This window comes from Scyliorhinus canicula, chromosome 5 (genome assembly GCF_902713615.1).
Source record: "Scyliorhinus canicula chromosome 5, sScyCan1.1, whole genome shotgun sequence".
NCBI lineage: Eukaryota > Metazoa > Chordata > Chondrichthyes > Carcharhiniformes > Scyliorhinidae > Scyliorhinus > Scyliorhinus canicula.
In genome coordinates this window covers 225,745,975-225,767,923 of record NC_052150.1, presented here as the reverse complement: position 1 = coordinate 225,767,923, position 21,949 = coordinate 225,745,975, and the positions used below count along the sequence as shown (strand labels likewise).

Genomic DNA, 21,949 nt, shown 5'->3' with positions numbered 1-21,949 from the left:
GGGGACTCGATCAATCAGAGCCTGCTGTCACTCTGCATGGCCTGCTGATAGGCTCAACAAATACAAATAGGCCGATAAGCCAATGCAGAGGTATCAGGCTCTGATTGGGGCCCACAGACACCGCCCAGCGCAGGCACCCCCCCCCCCCCCCCCGACAGACACCGCCCAGCGCAGGCACCCCCCCCCCCCCCCCCCCAATGTGTCGGAGCCCTGTGCCTGGGCAATCCTCCACTCAGACTTTCAGGGGACGAAGAACTTTGACATTATCAACACTATCCAGCTTACTGCCATTGCCAGCCACTGGGTCGCTGGGAGAAATGAGAATACAGGGGCACGGCCTGAGAAATGGTGCAGGAAGAAGGGCCTCAGGATTTTGGAGCAGGGGGACCAGTTGGGGGAATTTGCCAAGTTAATAACTCGCGGAGTGCGTCGACATTCCTGAGTTAGAGAGGTCACAGCAAAATGGGGCAAAGTAGCCAACACTGCGGATTGCCGACTGGAGGTATATCATGTTACCACAGATACATTTTATCCCCAAAGTGTGCCCAAAGTCCCGGGGTATCAGTGAGGAATGTAAGGCTGGTTCTGTGCTGACTCACCTGCATCCAGATGGCGCAGGTCATATGCTGGTGGTGCAGCTGAAATAAGACAGAGAACGGAGTGAATTAATCAAAACGCAATCAACAATAGACACGCAGGGAGGGAATTTACTTCTCTGAGAGTAAGAGAGAGTCTGCCACCTGCTCCACTTTAACCGTCCACCCAACTAATATCCCCTGGGACAACAGAGCAGAACCTCCCATCCCAGAGTCATAATACTGATTCAATGAAGTGTAAAATCTCACCAAAATTTGGAGAATAGATTCTGACGGCAAAATCGCGGCAAATGCCGATGAGACGCCAAATCGCCATTCTCCGTTACCTCAAAAATGGGGTCAATGCGTTTCACTCTGCATGTACAGTAGGCACCGTTTGGGTATCATTCGCAGGCCCGACCTGGTACACTCCACGGCCCCCGTGATTCTCCGCCTCCGATGGGCCGTGTGCCCGACGGCGCGGTCGCTTGTGCTTTTAAAAATCGTGATACCGGTGTGGCGGCTGCCGAGGGAGAGGGGGGGGGGGGTACGGAAGGTGTCAAACATCGGTATAGTTTGCTGCCAGTTGTGCCACTGGCTGGCGGCCCTCTGCCAGGGCTGGGGGAGAATAGTGGGGGGTGGTCAGGAGGTGGGCTGTGAAGTTTGGGTGGACAGGTACCGAACCCCCATTGCCGCAGCCGGCAAGGCAGCCATGCAGCTGTGCACACCGCTAACGGCCCATTTTGAACCTGGTACCATGGGTCATATAGGTGTCCCCCCCCCCCCCCCCCCCCCCCCCAGGGCACCCCCTTGGGTGCCCTCTGCCACCAGCTGACCCATCAGCCGTATGGGCGCTCTCTGGAACAGCCAGTGCCATCCTTTTGGCTGGTATGGATGTGGGTGGGGAGTGTAATGTGTATGTCAACCCCCCGAGTGTCGATCGCGGACCTGCCGCATCCCGCACCGTTTCTCATTGGAACCCATTGTGTTCCACGTGGCACCGGTGCCAACCCCTTAACGGTAGCAGAATCGGTCCAGGTGCGGCACCAGGGATGGTGAATGGGACCAGCTCTGTCGCTCATTTTGGGAGCCGGTGCGGACGCAATTGCCAAATGACCTACCCCTGTGCTGTAAATAACAAAACGAACAAAACCAAACTTGTGCTGGACACTTTGGGCGGTATTTTCTTCTTCTAAGTGTTGGACTTCCGCACTGCCAGCTTTTCTCACCAGACTGCCCAGTAATTAGTAGAAAAGACAGAGTCCAGTCCAATGCCGTCATGCTGGGAGGGTAGATGCTAAAAGAGCCGGCCATGTCGGCTTTCTCGAGACTGGGGCGCTCCTTTTTAAAGGCAGTCATGATCCATGGTTAAAAAAAAATGAAGAACATCTGTAGCGTAAGCGGCTTCCTTGTGGTGCACTTGACAAAGGAAGGATCAGATGTGGAGATAACTTCAACACGTTTATTAAACTATATACCCTTCTATTACTCGGGTTCGACACTACTGCTAATCCTACTATAGCTACCCAGACTGACTAACCAGTCTGCTACAATCCACGTGGTAGGAGTGATATTCAATCAACCCTGTGTCTGTACTCACTGACTGTCTCCACTGGAAAGAGGCAGTTCATGTGTGTTGTGTCCTTTATATATGGGTTGGTGTAATGCTCTCCTGTGGTCGTGTCACCTCTGTGTGTATCGTGAATGCCCATTGGTCGTGTCCTATCTAACTGATCTATTGGTTGAGTGTGTGTGTGTGTGGTGTCTCTGGTGCTCCCTCTAGTGTCTAGCTGGTCTACATGCATCTACATTAACCCCTTGTGTATTTACAGTGATGCACATCACCACACCCATCTCTTATATGGGGCCCCCTAACCCAGGCACAAATGGAAATCCACCCCACCCTCCCGTCGAGCTGCCCAGAGTAATCTCCCAGGCCTGCCTGCTTGCAAAACCTCCGTGGATGGTGGACAGGCTTTGGGGGGGGCATTATGAGGAGAGTTACCGCAGGATTCCTAGCCTCTAACCTGCTCCTGTAGCCACAGTATTTTATATGACTAGTCAAGTTCAGTTTCTGGTCAATGTTAACCCTCAGGGCGTTGGTAGTTGCTGGTTTCCTTCTAAAGATGTACAGGTTAGGTGGGGTTATGGGTGTAGGACAGGGGAATGGGCAGTGGGATACTCATTCAGAGGATTGGTGCAGACTCAATGGGCTGAATGGCCTCGTTCTGCATTATTGGGATTCTATTCTTATTTTTTTGTTTACACTCAGTCCCACCGTGAAGTTACTGTCAGGGGTCTGTACAGCATGCCCACAAGAGACTTCTTACCTTTATTATTTCTCATCTTTACCCAAACCATTTCTACATCCTGCTTTCCTGAACATCGGCCATCCCTTTGCAAGCTGCTAATGCTGTAATTAATTAACAGAGCCACATCTCCACATCTTCCTCACTTCCTGTCCTGCCCAAATGTCACATATTCTTCAATATCCAGGTCTCAATCGCTGTTATCCTGCAGCCACGTGTCTGTAATGGCTCTCAGATCACGGGCTGGATTCTCCAGTCGCTGACGCCGAAATCGGGTTCGGCGAACGGACGCAGAATCCGAGTTCCCGATCAAATTGGGGGCGGCGCCAGTTTCGCGATGCTCCACCCCTCCATTGCGGCATACTCTCTGGGTGCCGGGAGATGCGCGGGGTGCCGCCCTGCTAGCGGGTCATCACACGGGCTACCCATAGACGATGCCCACAGTAGATTCCACAGGAGTGTGCCGGTGAGGGGCTGCAGAGCATCCAGCTGGAATGTGTAGGGCCAGCCACCGGTACCCCCGCCGGCAGGGATGGGTGGCGGGGCTGGAGACCGGCTCCAGAGTCAGGGGTGCGGTGCAGAGGGCAAAGTGCCGGGGGAACGGCAGGGGGGTGAGGGAACGGGAGAGGAGAGTGGGAGGGGGCATCCCATCGCGACGACCAGGGTCTCAATGCTCCTGTCCCTCTGGGACTGGGCCACGTCACTCAGTGATCGAGCCGGGTCCCTCTGTGACTGGTTCAGGTGACCCAACACCAGGCCAATGCCCTCGATGCCCGCAGCCATGGCCCATTGTGACTGAGCCACACTCTGAAGTACCGCAGCAATGTCCAGGTGGCCGTGGTACCTGGAGTCCGTTCACAAGGCTGCCCTGTCCTGTGCCTTGACCACCACCGCACAAGAATGGACATAGAATATAGAACAGTACAGCACAGAACAGGCCCTTCGGCCCTCGATGTTCTGCCGAGCAATGATCACCCAACTTAAACCCACGTAACCCGTATCCCAACAATACCCCCATTAACCTTACACTACGGGCAATTTAGCATGGCCAATCCACCTAACCCGCACATCTTTGGACTGTGGGAGGAAACCGGAGCACCCGGAGGAAACCCACGCACACACGGGGAGGACGTGCAGACTCCGCACAGACAGTGACCCAGCCGGGAATCGAACCTGGGACCCTGGAGCTGTGAAGCATTTATGCTAACCACCATGCTACCGTGAGGCCGTCTTGGACATCTTGACCCATGGCCGATACCTTTGCACACAAGGCTTCCATCGTTGGCACCACCCGGGTGGTGTTGGCCTGGGTGGCATGCATTTTCGGCACCGCTTCCTGCCCCTGTGGGTGGTTGAACTCCTTCACCTGCACCTGCAGGTGCTAGATGGACATGGACAACCCCTCATGCAGTCACCTGCTTTCTGCACCTGCCCTTTCCAGAAGCCTGAGACGGGCCTCGACGGCAGCTAGTTCCTGGGGTGGGGTCTCCCTTCAACCATCCGACCCCTCAGAGGTTCCCACCTCCCACCAGATAGTGACCCAGGAGCCTCTTCACTTCCAACCAAGGCCAGTGTGTCTGGGATGGTGGAGGGTGGGTGTTGGTGACAGCAGTCCGTGGAGTCACTGGGGGCCATGTGGAGGGATTGGGGGGGGGCTATGAATGTGGTGGGCATGAGACAGGAGTGGTGTTAGCGGCAGGGCCATTGCTGCCCTGAGGAGGTTGTGCATCTTCTTGCGATCTCCAGTCGCTGGCCAGTCCTGGTGGTGGGGCCCACGGCGCTCATGGTCTCTGCCACCTGCGCCCAGTGCCTGTTGACGTCTGTGGGTGGCAGCCACCTTCCCATCCCGGGGAACAGGGTGCCCTGCATTTCCTCCCCGGCATCCAGCAGTCTCAAGCTCTTCTTTGGCGAAACGGGGTGGCATTCTTCGGGGTTGGTTGGAATGAGCGTGTGTGGGGAGTGGGTTGCTGATATGGGGCTGCAGTGTGTCAGCCTCCTGACTGCGGGTCCTGACCCCGGCGAATCAGATGGCGGCGGGCGCTGGAATTGCTCCACGTGACGCCGGTGCCGGCTCCTGAATTTGTCTGGGACTGGCACCGCTTTTGCCAACGGAGAACACTCACGATTCAATCCCAACATCAGCACTTCGGCTCAGAGAATTTTACCAGCTGGCATTCTGGAATAGAGCAGGGGTGGGATTCTCCTATCCTCCGTGCCGAAATCTCGCTAGGCGCGAGGGCGGAGAATGGGGCGTCAGACCCGCGATCGAGGATTCGTCGCAGGTCGCGCACGGGTGGTCGATGCAGCACCAGTCGGGGGTCATTGAAAGAGGCCCCCGTGGCGATTCTCCGCCAGCAGCTGGCCGAGTTCCCGTTGGCGTGGCTCACACATGGTTCCAACTGGCGGGCACTCTGAGTGACGGCTGCAGACCCAGTCCGCAGCCGCCCTGGTCGGGGGAATCTATCACTGTGAGGGGGGGGGGGGGGGCTCCAGGATGGTCCGGCTCTCAATCAGGTGCCACTGATCGGCGGGCACGTGCGATCTGGGGCGGGCCTATATTGTTGGGGTTGGCTTGCTGTGTGGGTCCGCCATGTTGAGCCTATTAGACTTCACATTTCTTGATTGTGCCCAGGTTATTTGTCCAGACAGACAGGCTCCTGGATCTAACTGGCGGTTAGTTTTTGCAGAGGGAGAACCTGTTGGATCCAATGAAAACAAAATGAAATGAAATGAAAATCGCTTATTGTCACAAGTAGGCTTCAAATGAAGTTACTGTGAAAAGCCCCTAGCCCTTGGAAAAAATCCAGGAGGAACAGTCATTTCCTACACCCTTCCTGGAACAAATGAGGAGCACGCTTCAGCGGAAATGTTTCTAAGGGCGCAATCGAACGGCCATGTTGCGCTGGAAAAGCAGCGAGCCGCTGTGCAGCGTTGTCGATAAAAGCCAGGAGTCCTCGCTCCCAGGATCTACCCAGCTCGCAGCACCTTGTGAAATTTAATGCAATGTTGCAATGTGAATTCTGACCATTGTGGCCGTGATCACGTTTTGGTAAATCTCCATGTTAGAGCAAGACGGCTGGTCTCACTGCAATATGCAGTTTCCCGAGGAGCATCAGGAGCTATCCTCTTCACCTCGGAAGCTTCAAACAAGCACCATTCAATATTGGGTCTCCATTAACGGGGAGCAGATCAAAAGCACTCGTGGGGGTCTTCCAGAGGGTCAGAGGCCCCCTGGTGCTTGCCCTCTGCGCAGGGTAGAATCCTCCAGTCCCACCAGTGTCCCAGACTGGAACTGGCAAGGTGCCCTGGTGAACCTTACATCTGGCAGGGCACTGCCAAGGCACCAAGCTGGCATCTAACCGTGGGGGTGTTAAATAGCGGGATGTGAGCGCTCGGGAACACGCTGCTAAACGCGCTCGCAATGGGATTGTGTTCCTATTTAGTTAAATTGCGCCCAAAGAATAATTTGTGGCAGTCTTTGCTGGGAGTTTCCTGCCGAGTTAGCCCACACTTAGAATTATTTTCATCACTGGGGAGCTGAACCTGCTGGTCAGAGCGGCTCCTCAGAGACTGGGCCACTATTGTAAAAGGGTGCCCTGATCTCTAAGTGGGCTTGTGGGTTCCCTACACCCCGGACCCACGGGAATTAGGCCCCCCCCCCCACACACACACACACCCACCCACTACCCCTCCCCTCCCAATGTGATGGCATCCCCCTATGAGGTCACTGATCCCCCCCACCTTTCGGTCCCCCCCCATCCAGGTCTCCCACCCTTCACCTCATCCAACCTTCCGGAGGCCCAATAATACCCGGCCTGCAACACCCGGCCCGTCATACCTGCCCTACACGCATTGTGCCAATCTGACACCCAGGCACCCTGGCAGTGCGCCTGCACACTTTGCAGTGTTACCCTGGAATCCAGGCTCCCATTCGGGCACAATGCAGCCGGTAGATCGTGCCTGAGATGTTTTGCTCCTTATTTCTTCAATTGGCCCCAGGCAGGAAAATCAACCTCCACCTTCTCCACCTTGACTTAACTGGGGAGAGGGGAAGGTGACTGATCTCTCCCTCAGGCACCCCTCCCTGATCATCCCAGCTCTCAGTCCACTCCTGGGGGGGAGCAGGGAAATTACATTTTGATGCTTGTCTTTTAGTTTGAGAAGCTAAGAATATGAGAAAGATTGTTAAAAGTACTTTAGCTGCTGAAACACTGGGCGCGATTCTCCGCACTCCACGCCGGATGGGAGAATCGAGGGAGGGCCGGGCGAATCACGCCACTCCGCCCTGGCACCCCCCACAATTCTCCCACCACCCCCCCCCCCCCAAAATGGCGTGTCGCTTTTTTCGACAGGCCGCTCGGAGAATCGCCGCTCGCCGTTTCTCACGGCGACCGGTGATTCTCCGGCCCGGATGGGCCGAGCGGCCTGCCGAACCCGACCGGTTCACGCCGGCGCCAACCACACCTGGTCGCTGCCGGCGTGAACAGCGCGCGACCGTGAGTGTGGGGCCTGTGGGGGGCGGAGGATCGAGCACCACGGGCGTGCTCAGGAGATGTCTGGCCCGCGATCAGTGCCCACTGATTGTCGGGCCGGCGTCTCTAAAAGACGCACTCTTTTCCCTCCGCCGCCCGGCAAGATCTAGCCGCCATGTCTTGCGGGGCAGCGGAGGGGAAGACGGCAACCGCGCATGCGCGTCACTTAGGCGCCGCTGGCCGCGTCATTCCTGGCGCGCCGATTTGACGCAAGCGTCAATGCCCGGCGCCCGAGATTCACGCGCCGCCACTCCATGTTTCAATCCGGCGTGGGATGTTTGTCTCCCGATGGGAGAATTCCGCCCACTGGCTCTTCTGGAGGCAGTGGGTATGGAGTCTATTTGCTAACTATTTTCAGTGACATTCAAAACGAGGGGCAGATGAAGACTGTGGACCCATCAGATGTCTCGTTAATAACCATTCATTTTGCATAAAGTGCGAGAGAGAAAAGTTCAGCGATTGACCTTGCTGGTTTGAAACAAATGCGAGGGAGAAGCAAATCTCGAAAATCAAATAGTTTGTTGCAGGCACCAATTGTGTGATTGTTATTTACATGTGAGGAAACTGTTCAATGTCCTAGAGGAGGAATCATTTGTAATGCAATGCTTTGTACAGAATATGGGCCTTTTGGGTGGGATTCTCCCACCCCCCGCCGGGTCGGAGAATGGCCGGGGGTCGGCGTGAATCCCGCCCCCGCCGTCCTCCGAATTCTCCGGACCCCCAAAAATCGCCCCGGCGTGAATCACGCCACCCGGCCCGCGATGGGCTGAAGTCCTGCCCGTTTTTTGCCAGTCCCGCCAGCGTAAATTGGAGTAGATCCTTACCGGCAGGACCTGGCGGCGCGGGCGGCCTCTGGGGTTCTTGGGGGGGGGGGGGGGCATGGGGGGATCTGGCCCCTGGAGGTGCCCCCACGGTGGTCTAGCCCGCGATCGGGGCCCACTGATCCGCGGGCGGGCCTGTGCCGTGGGGGCACTTTATTCTTCTGCACCGGTGGCTGTAGCGGTCCGCCATTGTCGGTGCGGAAACAAAGCCCTCTGTGCATGTGCAGGGATGATGCCAGCAGACGCTGGCGCTCCCGCGCATGTGCCAACTCGTGCCGTCCGGCGGAGACCTTCGGCGCTGGTTGGCATGGCGCCAAGCCCCTTCCCCGCCGGCCGGCAGGGCGCAAACCACTCCGGGGCGGGCCTAGCCATCCTCCGCACCTTTGGGGTGGCCCGGCGCCATAGTGGTTCACGCCACTCCTCGGCGCCGGGACCCCCCACCCCGCCAGGTAGGGGAGAATCCCGTCCGTGTTTTGGTTGCAAATATTAACTCTATTTTTTTATTTACAGGGATAAAAATGAATCTGCTAATTGTATATTAACTCGATGAAGGTGGGTGTTAACATTTGAGCACTTTTAAATAGACACTGATTAAAATTGTGATTGCTGGATTAGGAGATGTATACTTGTAACATTGATCTCTGTAAATAAATATAAAAATGTATAAAAATGGACTCCAGTTTTATCCTTCACCAACTTGCTTTCTGGAATAGAATGATTTTGAACTTCTGCAATATTAAATTTAGTGACTCTTGTGTTGGACTAACTGCGGTACTGAGCCATACAGAGCAGGGAGATCCAAAGTTAATTCCTGTGTTCGGTTGCCTGATAACATCATAGAATCATTTGATCATAGAATTTACATCGCAGAAGGAGGCTATTCGCCCCATCAAGTCTACACCGGCCCTTACAAAGAGCACCCTACCCAAGCCCACATCTCTACCCTATCCCCTGTAACCCAGTCACCCCCACTTTTACCTTTTTTGGACACTCAGGGCAATTTAGCTTGGCCAATCCACCTCACCTGCACATCTTTGGACTGTGGGAGGAAACCGGAGCACCCGGAGGAAACCCACGCAGACACGGGGAGGATGTGCAGACTCCGCACAGACAGTGACCCAGCCGGGAATCGAACCTGGGACCCTGGAGCTGTGAAGCAACTGTGCTAACCACTATGCTACCGTGCTGCCCCGAGGGTTTCTAAATTGGCCTCAGTGTTCCTGACCCGAGAGGTTGAAACACAATGAGGTAAAAGTGTAAAAGCAAATGCCAGATTGGTGTTGGAAGTTTATTCATTACCTTTTCAAGACAATGATAAACGACAGGGCCCTGGGAAACCTTGAGGGTCAGAGGGTAAAAGAACAGGTAGATAAAGTGGTCAATAAGGTATATGGTATACTTGCCTTTATTAGCCGAGGCATAGAGTTTAAGAGCAGGGAGGTTATACTGGAACTGTATAAAGCATTGGTTAGGCCACAGCTAGAGTATTGTGTGCAGTTTTGGAATCCACATTATAGGAGGGATGTGATAGCCACTGGAATGGGTGCAGAGGAGATTCACCAGAATATTGCCTGGGCTGGAGAGTGTCAGTTATTAAGAGAGATTGGACAGATTGGGGTTGTTTTCCTTGAAGCAGAGAGGCTGAGGGGGGATATGACTGAGATGTATGAAGTTATGAGGGTCATGGATGGAGTAGAGAGGAACAAACATTTTCCTTTCTGGATGGGTCAATGACCAGGGGGCAGAGATTTAAGGTGAGGGGCAGGAGATTGAGAGGGGTTGTGAGGAAAAACATTTTCGAAGAAGGGGTGGAAGTTTGGAACTCGCTGCCTGGAAGGTTGGTGGAGGGCAGATACCCTGGGGTCTGGCAGATGGAATACAATGTTGACAAATGTGAGGTTATCCATTTTGGTAGGAAGTTTTTTGAAGAATAAAGGGATTAAGGGTTTTGGTGTTCGGGCCGGGAAGTGGAGCTGAGTCCACAAAAGATCAGCCATGATCTCATTGAATGGCGGAGCAGGCTCGAGGGGCCAGATGGCCTACTCCTGTTCTTAGTTCTTATGTTCTTATAACATTTCAGAAGGATTTAGATGTGCACTTGCGATGCCAGGGTCTCCAAGGCTATGGGAAATGGGATTAGAATGGTTCGCTGGTTGTTTTTGCCCAGCGCGGATATGACAGGCTGAAGGGTCTTGTCTGATTCTATGACGCGATGACAAATGTCATTCTAACAAACCCCCAACGTGACACTCTGGTATCAATGAATTTACATAAAGCCCCATGTGGGTACCAGCCTGGACTGAAGCCATGTTGGTGCTGACTCACCTCTTCCCGGTTTCTGACAACATGAAGATTTTTTCTCTGAAATCTCTGAAATTGAACACGGAGAATTGTCATTTTAGTGAGGAGAAAAGACGCCAGGAAATGTAAACATAAACGGATAAGCTTAAAGAGGACGTGGGAATAAAGAGACCTGGAGGACAAATCTACAAAGTTGCCGGGATAAGTCGGGAAGGTTGTTAAAAAGATGGAATTATTGACTTTCCAAACCGGGACTGAGTACCGAACAAGGAGAGTTGGGGAATACTGGACTGGATTGCCCCGGACCCCCAGCCACGTGTCTCTCAGCGGCGCCCCATTCGCGGGCAATAGGATTCGCTCTACACACGGCTTGCCAATGAGATTACCCACTGAAGCCATCCCACACAGCCGGGAAATCCGCGGGCAGGAGTGTGGAGAATTCCGGCCACTGTTTCAGACCCGGATGGAAACCTGCTCCAATTCTGGGGGTCGCACATGAGGAAGGATTTCACGTCCTTTGGAAGGCTACAGTCAGGATTTACTAAAAAGGTAACAGGCATAAATAACTGCCAGGTAGAGTGACTGGAGAAACCTGGGTTGTTCTCCTGAGAGGGAACCAGGTTAAGTGGAGATTTTGATAGTGGTATTAGAAATTATGAAGGACAAATAGGGGCAAAATCACGATTGACAGTGGCAGCAAGGTAAGTGACCAGAGAATACAAATTAAAGAATAATTGGCCATATGGGGGAGTCCATTCCATGCTATGGGTCACATAATAGAGTGCCTCAAGATTGGTAGAAAAAGATTGAACGCTAATTTTCGAAAGGGAATTGGGTAAACATTTGGAAAGGAAAAGGTTGCAGGGTCAAGGGGGATGGGCAGAAGATTGGAAAAATTGGTTAGCCCTAGCAGAGTGTTGAGGGGCAGAATGGCGGCCTCCTCTTCTATGCTATTCAATAATTCTGTGACATATTGGTCAAAACATGAATTCAGCATCAAAGGGGAAGATTTGGCACAGATCGGATTTAGTCACCTGTGAGTGGCCCACATGTGGTACTGAGTCACGGCGACTCCAGGAAGTGTCCAAATGAACTGCTTAACGGTGTGTTCCAGAGCTGGAGAGGTTAATGCAGAGCTTCCCGAACTTTTCCCACTGTGACCCCATTTTAAAGGTGCAAATTGGCACAACCCCAGAGTGAGGGAGGGTGGGGGATGGGGTTGTTGACTGGCGTGGCCAATTATTTGGGCAGGACTATTTAAAAACTCTGATGGGGCCCCGGGAGCTAAGAACTGTGTGTGCGCAGGTATCGCCACCTTGGTGTTAATCCCCGGACTTTCCCACCATTTGCCAGCCCCATCCACTTGCGGGATCTTCTGGCTCCTCTGAAGTCAATGGGCTGTAGGCTGGCTCACCGCATTCGCCGTGGTGGGACCAGGAAATCGCGGGCACGTCCAGGTGTAAAACGAGCTGCCAACAGGCATTGCCACTTGACCATTTGTATACAAGACAAACGTGATGCCTGCAGTGCCTCAAAATGAAACCCTGGTACAGATCCCCTTTCACGGGGTTGAACAATCAGTGTGGGATTGGAGTGACTTACCGCTAGCCCGTCTCTTGCGCGGTTGACGTCTCATGTCTGGTGGAGGTGCTAGAACAGAACAATCGAGAACCGGATTCAGTTGAAAGAATGAAAATTAATCAAAGTTATATCAACGTGCAATATGGAGGGAGGGGTGGGGGGAGTGGCCGACATTGTTGGAGGGGGGGGGGGTTACGTGGGGAGACGGATGGTCCTGAACCTGTGGACCACTCTTCATCTGAAATCAAGAAATAGATTGAGGATTGGCGGACAGTAAGTAGAGAGTTTGGAGATCTGCATGGAGTGATTGTTCTTTGCTGTGTGCAGAGATGCTGCCTTCACTAATTGTGTGAGCCGATGGAAGTTTTCCTTCAAGGAGCGCACTGGTGGTAGACAACTGGAATTTTGTGCATGAGCAGTGGGAGGGAACACATCCAGAGTGAGACACGGTCAGAGTGATTGTGGGTGTCGGCAATTTGGTTCAGAGGGGAAAGGTGGTGCTCTTTTTCTTTGCATTCCAAAGTTTTAAATCTTCAGACAGGTAAGTAGTGGGCAAGGTCGGGTAAGTAATTACTACTTTCATCACTTATAGTTTGTAAGATCTTGTGTGGTTTAAGGGCTGTATTCTGTTGTAACAGAACCAGGGCAGAAGGCTCCAAGAGTAATTGATATTATCTGATATTAAGCATCTTCCAACGGTTGAATTTAAATGGATATGTCATGGCAGGAGAGCTCAAAGCCTTAGTTTGCTCCTCTTGCTCCACGTGGGAAGCTGGGGGCCATTTCCAGTCCCTGAGACCAGCAGGTGTGGGCAGGAAATGTCTCCGTCTGCAGCTCCTTGAAGCCTGGGTTTCAGAGCTGGAGTGGTGCCTGGGGATACTGCAGCACCCACGAGGTGGAGAGTATCGTTTTTAGCACCGATAGAGAGGTGGTCACACCTCAGTCTCCTCGGAGAGACAGGGAATGGGTGACCACAGGCAGAGCAAGAGGATGACACAGGCAGTGCAGGAATCTCCTGAGGCCATTCCCCTCAACAGTATCCAAAGCCCTGATGGAATGCATCCCAGAGTGCTAAAAGAGATGGCTAGGGAAATTGCAGATGTACTAGTGATAATTTACCGAAATTCACTAGACTCTGGGGTGGTCCCGGTGGATTGGAAATTAGCAAACGTGACACCACTGTTTAAAAAAGGAGGTAGGCAGAGAGCAGGAAATTATAGGCCAGTGAGCTTAACTTCGGTAGTAGGGAAGATGTTGGAATCTATCATCAAGGAAGAAATAGCGAGGCATCTGGATAGAAATTGTCCCATTGGGCAGACGCAGCATGGGTTCATAAAGGGCAGGTCGTGCCTAACTAATTTAGTGGAATTTTTTGAGGACATTACCAGTGCAGTAGATAACGGGGAGCCGATGGATGTGGTATATCTGGATTTTCAGAAAGCTTTTGACAAGGTGCCACACAAACGGCTGCTGCATAAGATAAAGATGCATGGCATTAAGGGTAAAGTAGTAGCATGGATAGAGGATTGGTTAATTAATAGAAAGCAAAGAGTGGGGATTAATGGGTGTTTCTCTGGTTGGCAATCAGTAGCTAGTGGTGTCCCTCAGGGATCCGTGTTGGGCCCACAATTGTTCACAATTTACATAGATGATTTGGAGTTGGGGACCAAGGGCAATGTGACCAAGTTTGCAGATGACACTCAGATGAGTGGTAAAGCAAAAAGTGCAGAGGATACTGGAAGTCTGCAGAGGGATTTGGATAGGTTAAGTGAATGGGCTAGGGTCTGGCAAATGGAATAAAATGTTGACAAATGTGAGGTTATCCATTTTGGTAGGAATAACAGCAAAAGGGATTATTATTTAAACAATAAAATATTAAAGCATGCTGCTGTGCAGAGAGACTTGGGTGTGCTAGTGCATGAGTCACAGAAGGTTGGTTTACAGGTGCAACAGGTGATTAAGAAGGCAAATGGAATTTTGTCCTTCATTGCTAGAGGGATGGAGTTTAAGACTAGGGAGGTTATGTTGCAATTGTATAAGGTGTTAGTGAGGCCACACCTGGAGTATTGTGTTCAGTTTTGGTCTCCTTACTTGAGAAAGGACGTACTGGCACTGGAGGGTGTGCAGAGGAGATTCACTAGGTTAATCCCACAGCTGAAGGGGTTGGATTACGAGGAGAGGTTGAGTAGACTGGGACTGTACTCGTTGGAATTTAGAAGGATGAGGGGGGATCTTATCGAAACATAAAATTATGAAGGGAATAGATAGGATAGATGCGGGCAGGTTGTTTCCACTGGCGGGTGACAGCAGAACTAGGGGGCATAGCCTCAAAATAAGGGGAAGTAGATTTAGGACTGAGTTTAGGAGGAACTTCTTCACCCAAAGGGTTGTGAATCTATGGAATTCCTTGCCCAGTGAAGCAGTTGAGGCTCCTTCATTACATGTTTTTAAGGTAAAGATAGATAGTTTTTTGAAGAATAAAGGGATTAAGGGTTATGGTGTTCGGGCCGGAAAGTGGAGCTGAGTCCACAAAAGATCAGCCATGATCTCACTGAATGGCGGAGCAGGCTCGAGGGGCCAGATGGCCTACTCCTGCTCCTAGTTCTTATGTTCTTATTATGTACATCTGTTTTGACGGGTACTGGCCTCTCAGGGGAAAGCAGCAGCCTAATTTGTTGCACTATGGTTGGTACCGCTGCAGAGGGGAGGAGTAACAAGTGTGGAAATGCAATAGTTATCAGGGATTCAATTGCAAGGGGAATAGACAGGCATTTCTGTGGCAGCAAACGAAACTCCAGGATGGTATGTTGCCTCCCTGGTGCTAGGGTCAAGCATGTCTCGGAGCGGGTACAGGACATTCTGGAGGGGGAGGGAGAACAGTCAGTACAAACGGCATAGGTAAAAAAAAATGAGGCCCTGAAAGCAGAAGTTAAGGTGCTAAGAATTAAGTTGAAAAGTGGGACATTAGAATTACTACCAGTGCTAGTCAGAGTAGGAATAACAGGATATATTGGATACGTGGCTGAAGAGATGGGGCAAGAGGGAGGGTTACAGATTCCTGGGGCATTCCTGAGGGAGGTGTGACCAGTACAAACTGGACGGGTTACGTCTGGGCAGGACCGTGACTGATGTCCTTGGGGCATATTTGCTCGAGTGGTTTAAACTAAAATGACGGGGGATGGGAACCAATGCAAGGAGTCAGAGGAAGTCAGAGGATACAGGAGTACATAGGTAGGTTGGAGACTTGGGCTGGGAAATGGCAAATGGCGTTTAATCTGGACAAATGTGAGGTAATGCATTTTGGTAGGTCTAACATCGAGGGGAAAATATACCGCAAATGGCCAAACTCTTAGGAGTAGAGAAAGTCAGAGAGATCTCGGTGTACAGGTCCACATTGAAAGTGGCAACACAAGTGGACAAGGTCGTCAAGAAAGCATACGGAATGCTTGCCTTCATTGGACGGGGCATCGAGTATAAAAACTGGCAAGTCATGCTGTAGCGCAGTAGCACAGTGGTTAGCACAGTTGCTTCACAGCTCCAGGGTCCCAGGTTCGATTCCCGGCTTGGGTCTCTGTCTGTGCGGAGTCTGCATGTTCTCCCCATGTCTGCGTGGAGTTCCTCCGGGTGCTCCGGTTTCCACAGTCCAAAGATGTGCAGATGGATTGGCCTTACTAAATTGCCCTTAGTGTTCAAAAGTTTTAAGTGGGGTTAAGGGGATAGGGTGGAGGTGTGGGCTTGAGAAGGGTTCTCTTCCCAAGGGCCATTGCAGACTCGATGGGCCGAATGGCCTCCTTCTGAACTGTAAATGCGATGATTCTATGAGTTGTATAGAACCTTGGTAAGGCCGCACTTGGAATATTGCGCACAATTCTGGTCGCCACACTACCAGAAGGATGTGGAAGCTTTGGAGAGGGTGCAGAGGAGGTTTACCAGGGTGTTACCTGGTCTGGAGGGTGTTAGCTGTGTAGAGAGGCTGAATAGACTCGGACTGTTGTCTTTAGAACGATGGAGATTGACGGGTGACCTGATAGAGGTCTACAAGATTATGAGGGGCATGGGTAGAGTGGGTGGGCAGGCACTCTTTCCCAGGGTGGAGGGAGCATAGGGGAACATAGGTTTAAAGTCTGTGGGGCAAGTTTAGAGGAGATGTGCGAGGCAGGTTTTTTACGCAGAGGGTGGTGAGTGCCTGGAACGCGCTGCCAGGGGAGGTTGTGGAAGCAGATACATTAACAACATTCAAAAGGCATCCTGGCAGACACATGGATAGGATGGGTATAGAGGGATACGGCACAAGGAAGTGCTGAGGGTTTTGGCCAAGGTTGGTATCATGACCGGTACAGGCTTGGAGGGCCGAAGGGCCTGTTCCTGTGCTGTATTGTTCTTTGTTCCTTGTTGTGTCATTTTGAGAAGGAGTTAAGTATAGCTCTTGGGGCTAAAGGAATTAAGGGATGGCGGGATCAGGGTGTCGAACTTGATGACCAGCCACAATCATGATGAATGGCGGAGCAGGCTGGGTCAAATCATGGAATTATAGAATTTACAATGCAAAAGATGGCCATTCGGTCCATCGAGTCTGCACTGGCCTTTGGAAAGAGCACCTTACCCAAGCCCACACCTCCACACCATCCCCGCCACCCAACCTAACCTTTGGTTTTGAACACTAAGGGCAATTTAGCATGGCCAATCCACCTAACCTGCACATCTTTGGACTGTGGGAGGAAACCAGAGCACCCGGAGGAAACCCACGCAGGCACGGGGAGAACGTGCAGACTCCGCACAGACAGTGACCCAAGCCGGAATTGAATCTGGGACCTTGGAGCTGTGAAGCAACTGTGCTAACCACTGTGCTACCGTGCTGCCCTATCTGGATCCCCGTATGGAAGCTGGAGAGTATTCCAGGCAGGGGAATTACAGCTGGAATTACAGATATAACACATCCCCCTGCACCTCCACATGTCCATTCCTGAGAGGAGAGCATTCCAATCACTCAAGTGTGTGATTTCACTGCACTTACCTGCCTTTGCTGTGGTCAATGTTTACAAATATTGGGGTTTCACCACCTAGGCCACTGAACCGTGAAGGTGGGTGAATGAATCAAAGCTGCAGATGGTTTGTAGAAGCTGTCAATCACAGGCCACTACGACAAAGCTATGAATGGCTTGTAGCTACTGGATCTGTGGGAAGCAGACGCAGGTCACATCTACTCTGCTTTGGGGAATAGATAAGCTGCAGAGCTGGGCTGAGAGGTGGCAAATGGAGTTTAATGTGGAGAAATGTGAGGTGATTCACTTTGGAAAGAATAACAGGAATGCGGAATATTTGGCTAATGGTAAAATTCTTGGTAGTGTGGATGAGCAGAGGGATCTCGGTGTCCATGTACATAGATCCCTGAAAGTTGCCACCCAGATTGATAGGGTTGTGAAGAAGGCCTATGGTGTGTTGGCCTTTATTGGTAGAGGGATTGAGTTCCGGAGCCATGAGGTCATGTTGCAGTTGTACAAAACTCTAGTACGGCCGCATTTGGAGTATTGCGTACAGTTCTGGTCGCCTCATTATAGGAAGGACGTGGAAGCTTTGGAACGGGTGCAGAGGAGATTTACCAGGATGTTGCCTGGTATGGAGGGAAAATCTTATGAGGAAAGGCTGATGGACTTGAGGTTGTTTTCGTTAGAGAGAAGAAGGTTAAGAGGTGACCTAATAGAGGCATACAAAATGATCAGAGGGTTAGATAGGGTGGACAGCGAGAGCCTTCTCCCGCGGATGGAGGTGGCTAGCACGAGGAACCATAGCCTTAAATTGAGGGGTAATAGATATAGGACAGAGGTCAGAGGTGGGTTTTTTATGCAAAGAGTGGTGAGGCCGTGGAATGCCCTACCTGCAACAGTAGTGAACTCGCCAACATTGAGGGCATTTAAAAGTTTATTGGATAAGCATATGGATGATAAGGGCATAGTGTAGGTTAGATGGCCTTTAGTTTTTTCCATGTCGGTGCAACATCGAGGGCCGAAGGGCCTGTACTGCGCTGTATCGTTCTATGTTCTATGTTCTATGTTCTATGAATGGACATGTGGAGCTGTAAGGTAAGTGTTCCAGTTGTAATGACCCTCACTGTCCCTGTTTAAACTACTTTCTAGCTTCCAGATAGGGCTCTCTTTTCTGGGGCGGGGGGGGGGGGGATTCTGTGTGTGGGGCGAGTCTGTCGGGGGGGGGGGCTTTATGCAAGGGGTTCCTGTGCGGGTTTTCCCCATTACAGGGGTTCTGGGTGGGGGTACAACTCGGGTTACCCCCGTATTTGGGGGTAGGGAGGTGCACGCAGGGGTAATCCGGGGTGGGGGCTGCTGCGTGTTCCATGATGTGGGATGGGAGGGGTGTTCAGGGCCGATGTGCGTCGCCGGGATGGCCTCCCCCTGCACTGGGTTTCTCCATCCCGCTGCGCCAGATTCCGAGTTCAGCACGCCGGCGGGATGCTCCGTTTCTCCGGCTGCTCAATGGGGTTTCCCATTGTGGGGCAGCCCCTCGCCGTCGGGAAACCCCCGGGCTGCCGGGAAAATGGAGCGTCCCGCCGGCGGGGAATCCCACCCCTTTATATCTAAAACTAATATCATTCCCCCAATTTATTTGCTTTGAGTGTGAGGAAATAATTGTTTATTCAAAAAGAGTCTGCACGCATGGAATTATTCCTGACGTTTTCTTGTGTTGAACTAATAAAGTGTCGGCTGAAGGAGTTGAAACCAGCGGTAGAGTGGTGGAAATGTTTGTTTCACTGAGCCACATACAGAGGGCCCGGCTATCCGGGGGAAATTTAAGGCTGTATCACCTGCACCCAGATGGCACACGTTGGATGGTGCTGGTGGTACAGCTGCAGTAAGACAGAGAAGAGAATCGAGGCTAAAACATGAGAATCAATCAGTGTGCCCGCAAAAGATCAATTTCATCCTGAAAGTGTTGCCGACAAGTCACACTGACACCGACACATTTACACAGACAGCCCCTGTGGGTGTCAGGGTGAAATTGGAGGGCCTGTTTGCGCTCACTCACCTGCACCCCGGGGACACGCGTTTGATGGTGGAGGAGCTGTTGCAAAAAGACAGAGAACAGAATCGAGGTTAAAACATGAGAATTGAAATGCTATAAAGAGTAGAAACATGAGGGAGGTAATTGACTTCATAGAGGGAGAGTAAAAGCATGAGAATCAATTAGTGGGCCCGCACAAGGTCAATTTCATCCTGAAAGTGTTGCCGACATGTCACACTGGTGATGTGACCATCAATTCACTCGAGACACGATAGGAAGTAAACTGTGGCTTTAATAGACTTACAACTGAGCCTGCCTGCGACCAGAAGAACTGAGGGCAGACTCACAAGGCTGCAGCACCTTATATTTCCGGTAGTGGGAGGGGCCAATGGGCGGGGCCATGGGCAGAGCCAAGGGTGTAGCCCTGTACAAGCTCCTCATCTCCCCCTGTGGGCAGAGCCGCGCAACGGCTCATAGACAGAGCCCACAGGGACACAATACTACACAGTGTGAATTACGCAATGTACATTCACCACAACTGACACCGACACATTTTCACAGACAGCCCCTGTGGGTATCAGTGTGAAATTGGAGGGCGTGTTTGTGCTCACTCACCTGCAGTCCGGGGACACACGTTTGATGGTGGAGGATGAGCAGCTAAAAATAGATAGACAACAGAATCATAGATACATGGATACATGGAAGATACGAGCAGGAGGAGGCCTTTTGGCCCTTCAAGCCTGCTCCGCCATTCAATCATGCCTGATATTTTTTTTATCCCCATTCTCCTGCCTTCTCCCCATAACCCTTATCCCCTTATTAATCAAGAACCTATCTATCTCTGTCTTAAAGACACTCAGTGATTTGGCCTCCACAGCCTTCTGCGGCAAAGAGTTCCACAGATTCACCACCCTCTGGCTGAAGAAATTCCTCCTCATCTCTGTTTTAATGGATCATCCCTTTAGTCTGAGGCTGTGTCCTCTGGTTCTAGTTTTTCCTACAAGTGGAAACATCCTCTCCACGTCCACTCTATCCAGGCCTCGCAGTATCTAGTAAGTTGCAATAAGATCCCCCCCTCATCCTTCTAAACTCCAACAAGTACAGACCCAGAGTCTTCAACCGTTCCTCATACGACAAGCTGTTCATTCCAGGGATCATTCTTGTGAATGTCCTCTGGGCCCTTTCCAAGGCCAGCACATCCTTCCTCAGAATATGGGGCCCAAAAGTGCTCACAAAACACCAAATGGGCTCTGACCAGAGCCTTATACAGCCTCAGAAGTACATCCTGCTCTTGTATTCTAGCCCTCTCGACATGAATGCTAACATTGCATTTGCCTTTCTAACTGCCGACTGAGTCTGCACGTTAACCTTAAGAGAATTGTGAACAAGGACTCCCAAGTCCCTTTGTGTTTCTGATTTCCTAAACATCTCCCCATTTAGAAAATAGCCTATGCCTCCATTCCTCCTTCCAAAGTGCGTAACCTCACACATTTCCATATTGTATTCATTTGCCACTTCTTTATCCACTCTCCTAGCTTATTCAAATCCTTCTGCAGCCCCCTTTGCTTCTTCAATACTACCTGTCCCTCTACAGGGACAGGGTGAAATTGGAGGGTGTGTTTGTGCTCACTCACCTGCACTCCGGGGACACACATTTGATGGTGGAGGATGAGCAGCTAAAAATAGACAGACAACATAATCATAGATACATGGATACATGGAAGATACGAGCAGGAGGAGGCCTTTTGGCCCTACAAGCCTGCTCCGCCATTCAATCATGGCTGATATTTTTTTCATCCCCATTCTCCTGCCTTCTCCCCATAACCCTTATCCCCTTATTAATCAAGAACCTGTCTATCTCTGTCTTAAAGACACTCAGTGATTTGGCCTCCACAGCCTTCTGCGGCAAAGAGTTCCACAGATTCACCACCCTCTGGCTGAAGAAATTCCTCCTCATCTCTGTTTTAATGGATCGTCCCTTTAGTCTGCGATTGTGTCCTCTGGTTCTAGTTTTTCCTACAAGTGGAAACATGCTCTCCACGTCCACTCTATCCAGGCCTCGCAGTATCTAGTAAGTTGCAATAAGATCCCCCCCTCATCCTTCTAAACTCCAACAAGTACAGACCCAGAGTCTTCAACCGTTCCTCATACGACAAGCTGTTCATTCCAGGGATCATTCTTGTGAATGTCCTCTGGGCCCTTTCCAAGGCCAGCACATCCTTCCTCAGAATATGGGGCCCAAAAGTGCTCACAAAACACCAAATGGGCTCTGACCAGAGCCTTATACAGCCTCAGAAGTACATCCTGCTCTTGTATTCTAGCCCTCTCGACATGAATGCTAACATTGCATTTGCCTTTCTAACTGCCGACTGAGTCTGCACGTTAACCTTAAGAGAATTGTGAACAAGGACTCCCAAGTCCCTTTGTGTTTCTGATTTCCTAAACATCTCCCCATTTAGAAAATAGCCTATGCCTCCATTCCTCCTTCCAAAGTGCATAACCTCACACATTTCCATATTGTATTCATTTGCCACTTCTTTATCCACTCTCCTAGCTTATTCAAATCCTTCTGCAGCCCCCTTTGCTTCTTCAATACTACCTGTCCCTCTACAGGGACAGGGTGAAATTGGAGGGCGTGTTTGTGCTCACTCACCTGCACTCCGGGGACACACGTTTGATGGTGGAGGATGAGCAGCTAAAAATAGACAGACAACATAATCATAGATCCATGGATACATGGAAGATACGAGCAGGAGGAGGCCTTTTGGCCCTTCAAGCCTGCTCCGCCATTCAATCATGGGTGATTTTTTTTCATC

General features: G+C 51.4%; 1 protein-coding gene across 7 annotated transcripts in view; it reads right to left on the bottom strand.

The window, feature by feature from the left end:
* The window catches only part of LOC119966628, a 292,892-nt gene that overhangs the window by 45,313 nt on the left and 225,630 nt on the right, over window positions 1–21,949 (bottom strand). For all 7 annotated transcript variants that reach the window (XM_038798641.1, XM_038798640.1, XM_038798634.1 and 4 more), the window contains 5 exons: window positions 21,787–21,828; window positions 19,158–19,193; window positions 12,141–12,188; window positions 10,563–10,607; window positions 600–638 (listed from right to left, as the gene is read on the bottom strand). In XM_038798641.1, coding sequence (XP_038654569.1) covers window positions 600–638; window positions 10,563–10,607; window positions 12,141–12,188; window positions 19,158–19,193; window positions 21,787–21,828 — 210 coding nt within the window. The remainder of the gene's footprint in view (window positions 1–599; window positions 639–10,562; window positions 10,608–12,140; window positions 12,189–19,157; window positions 19,194–21,786; window positions 21,829–21,949) is intronic.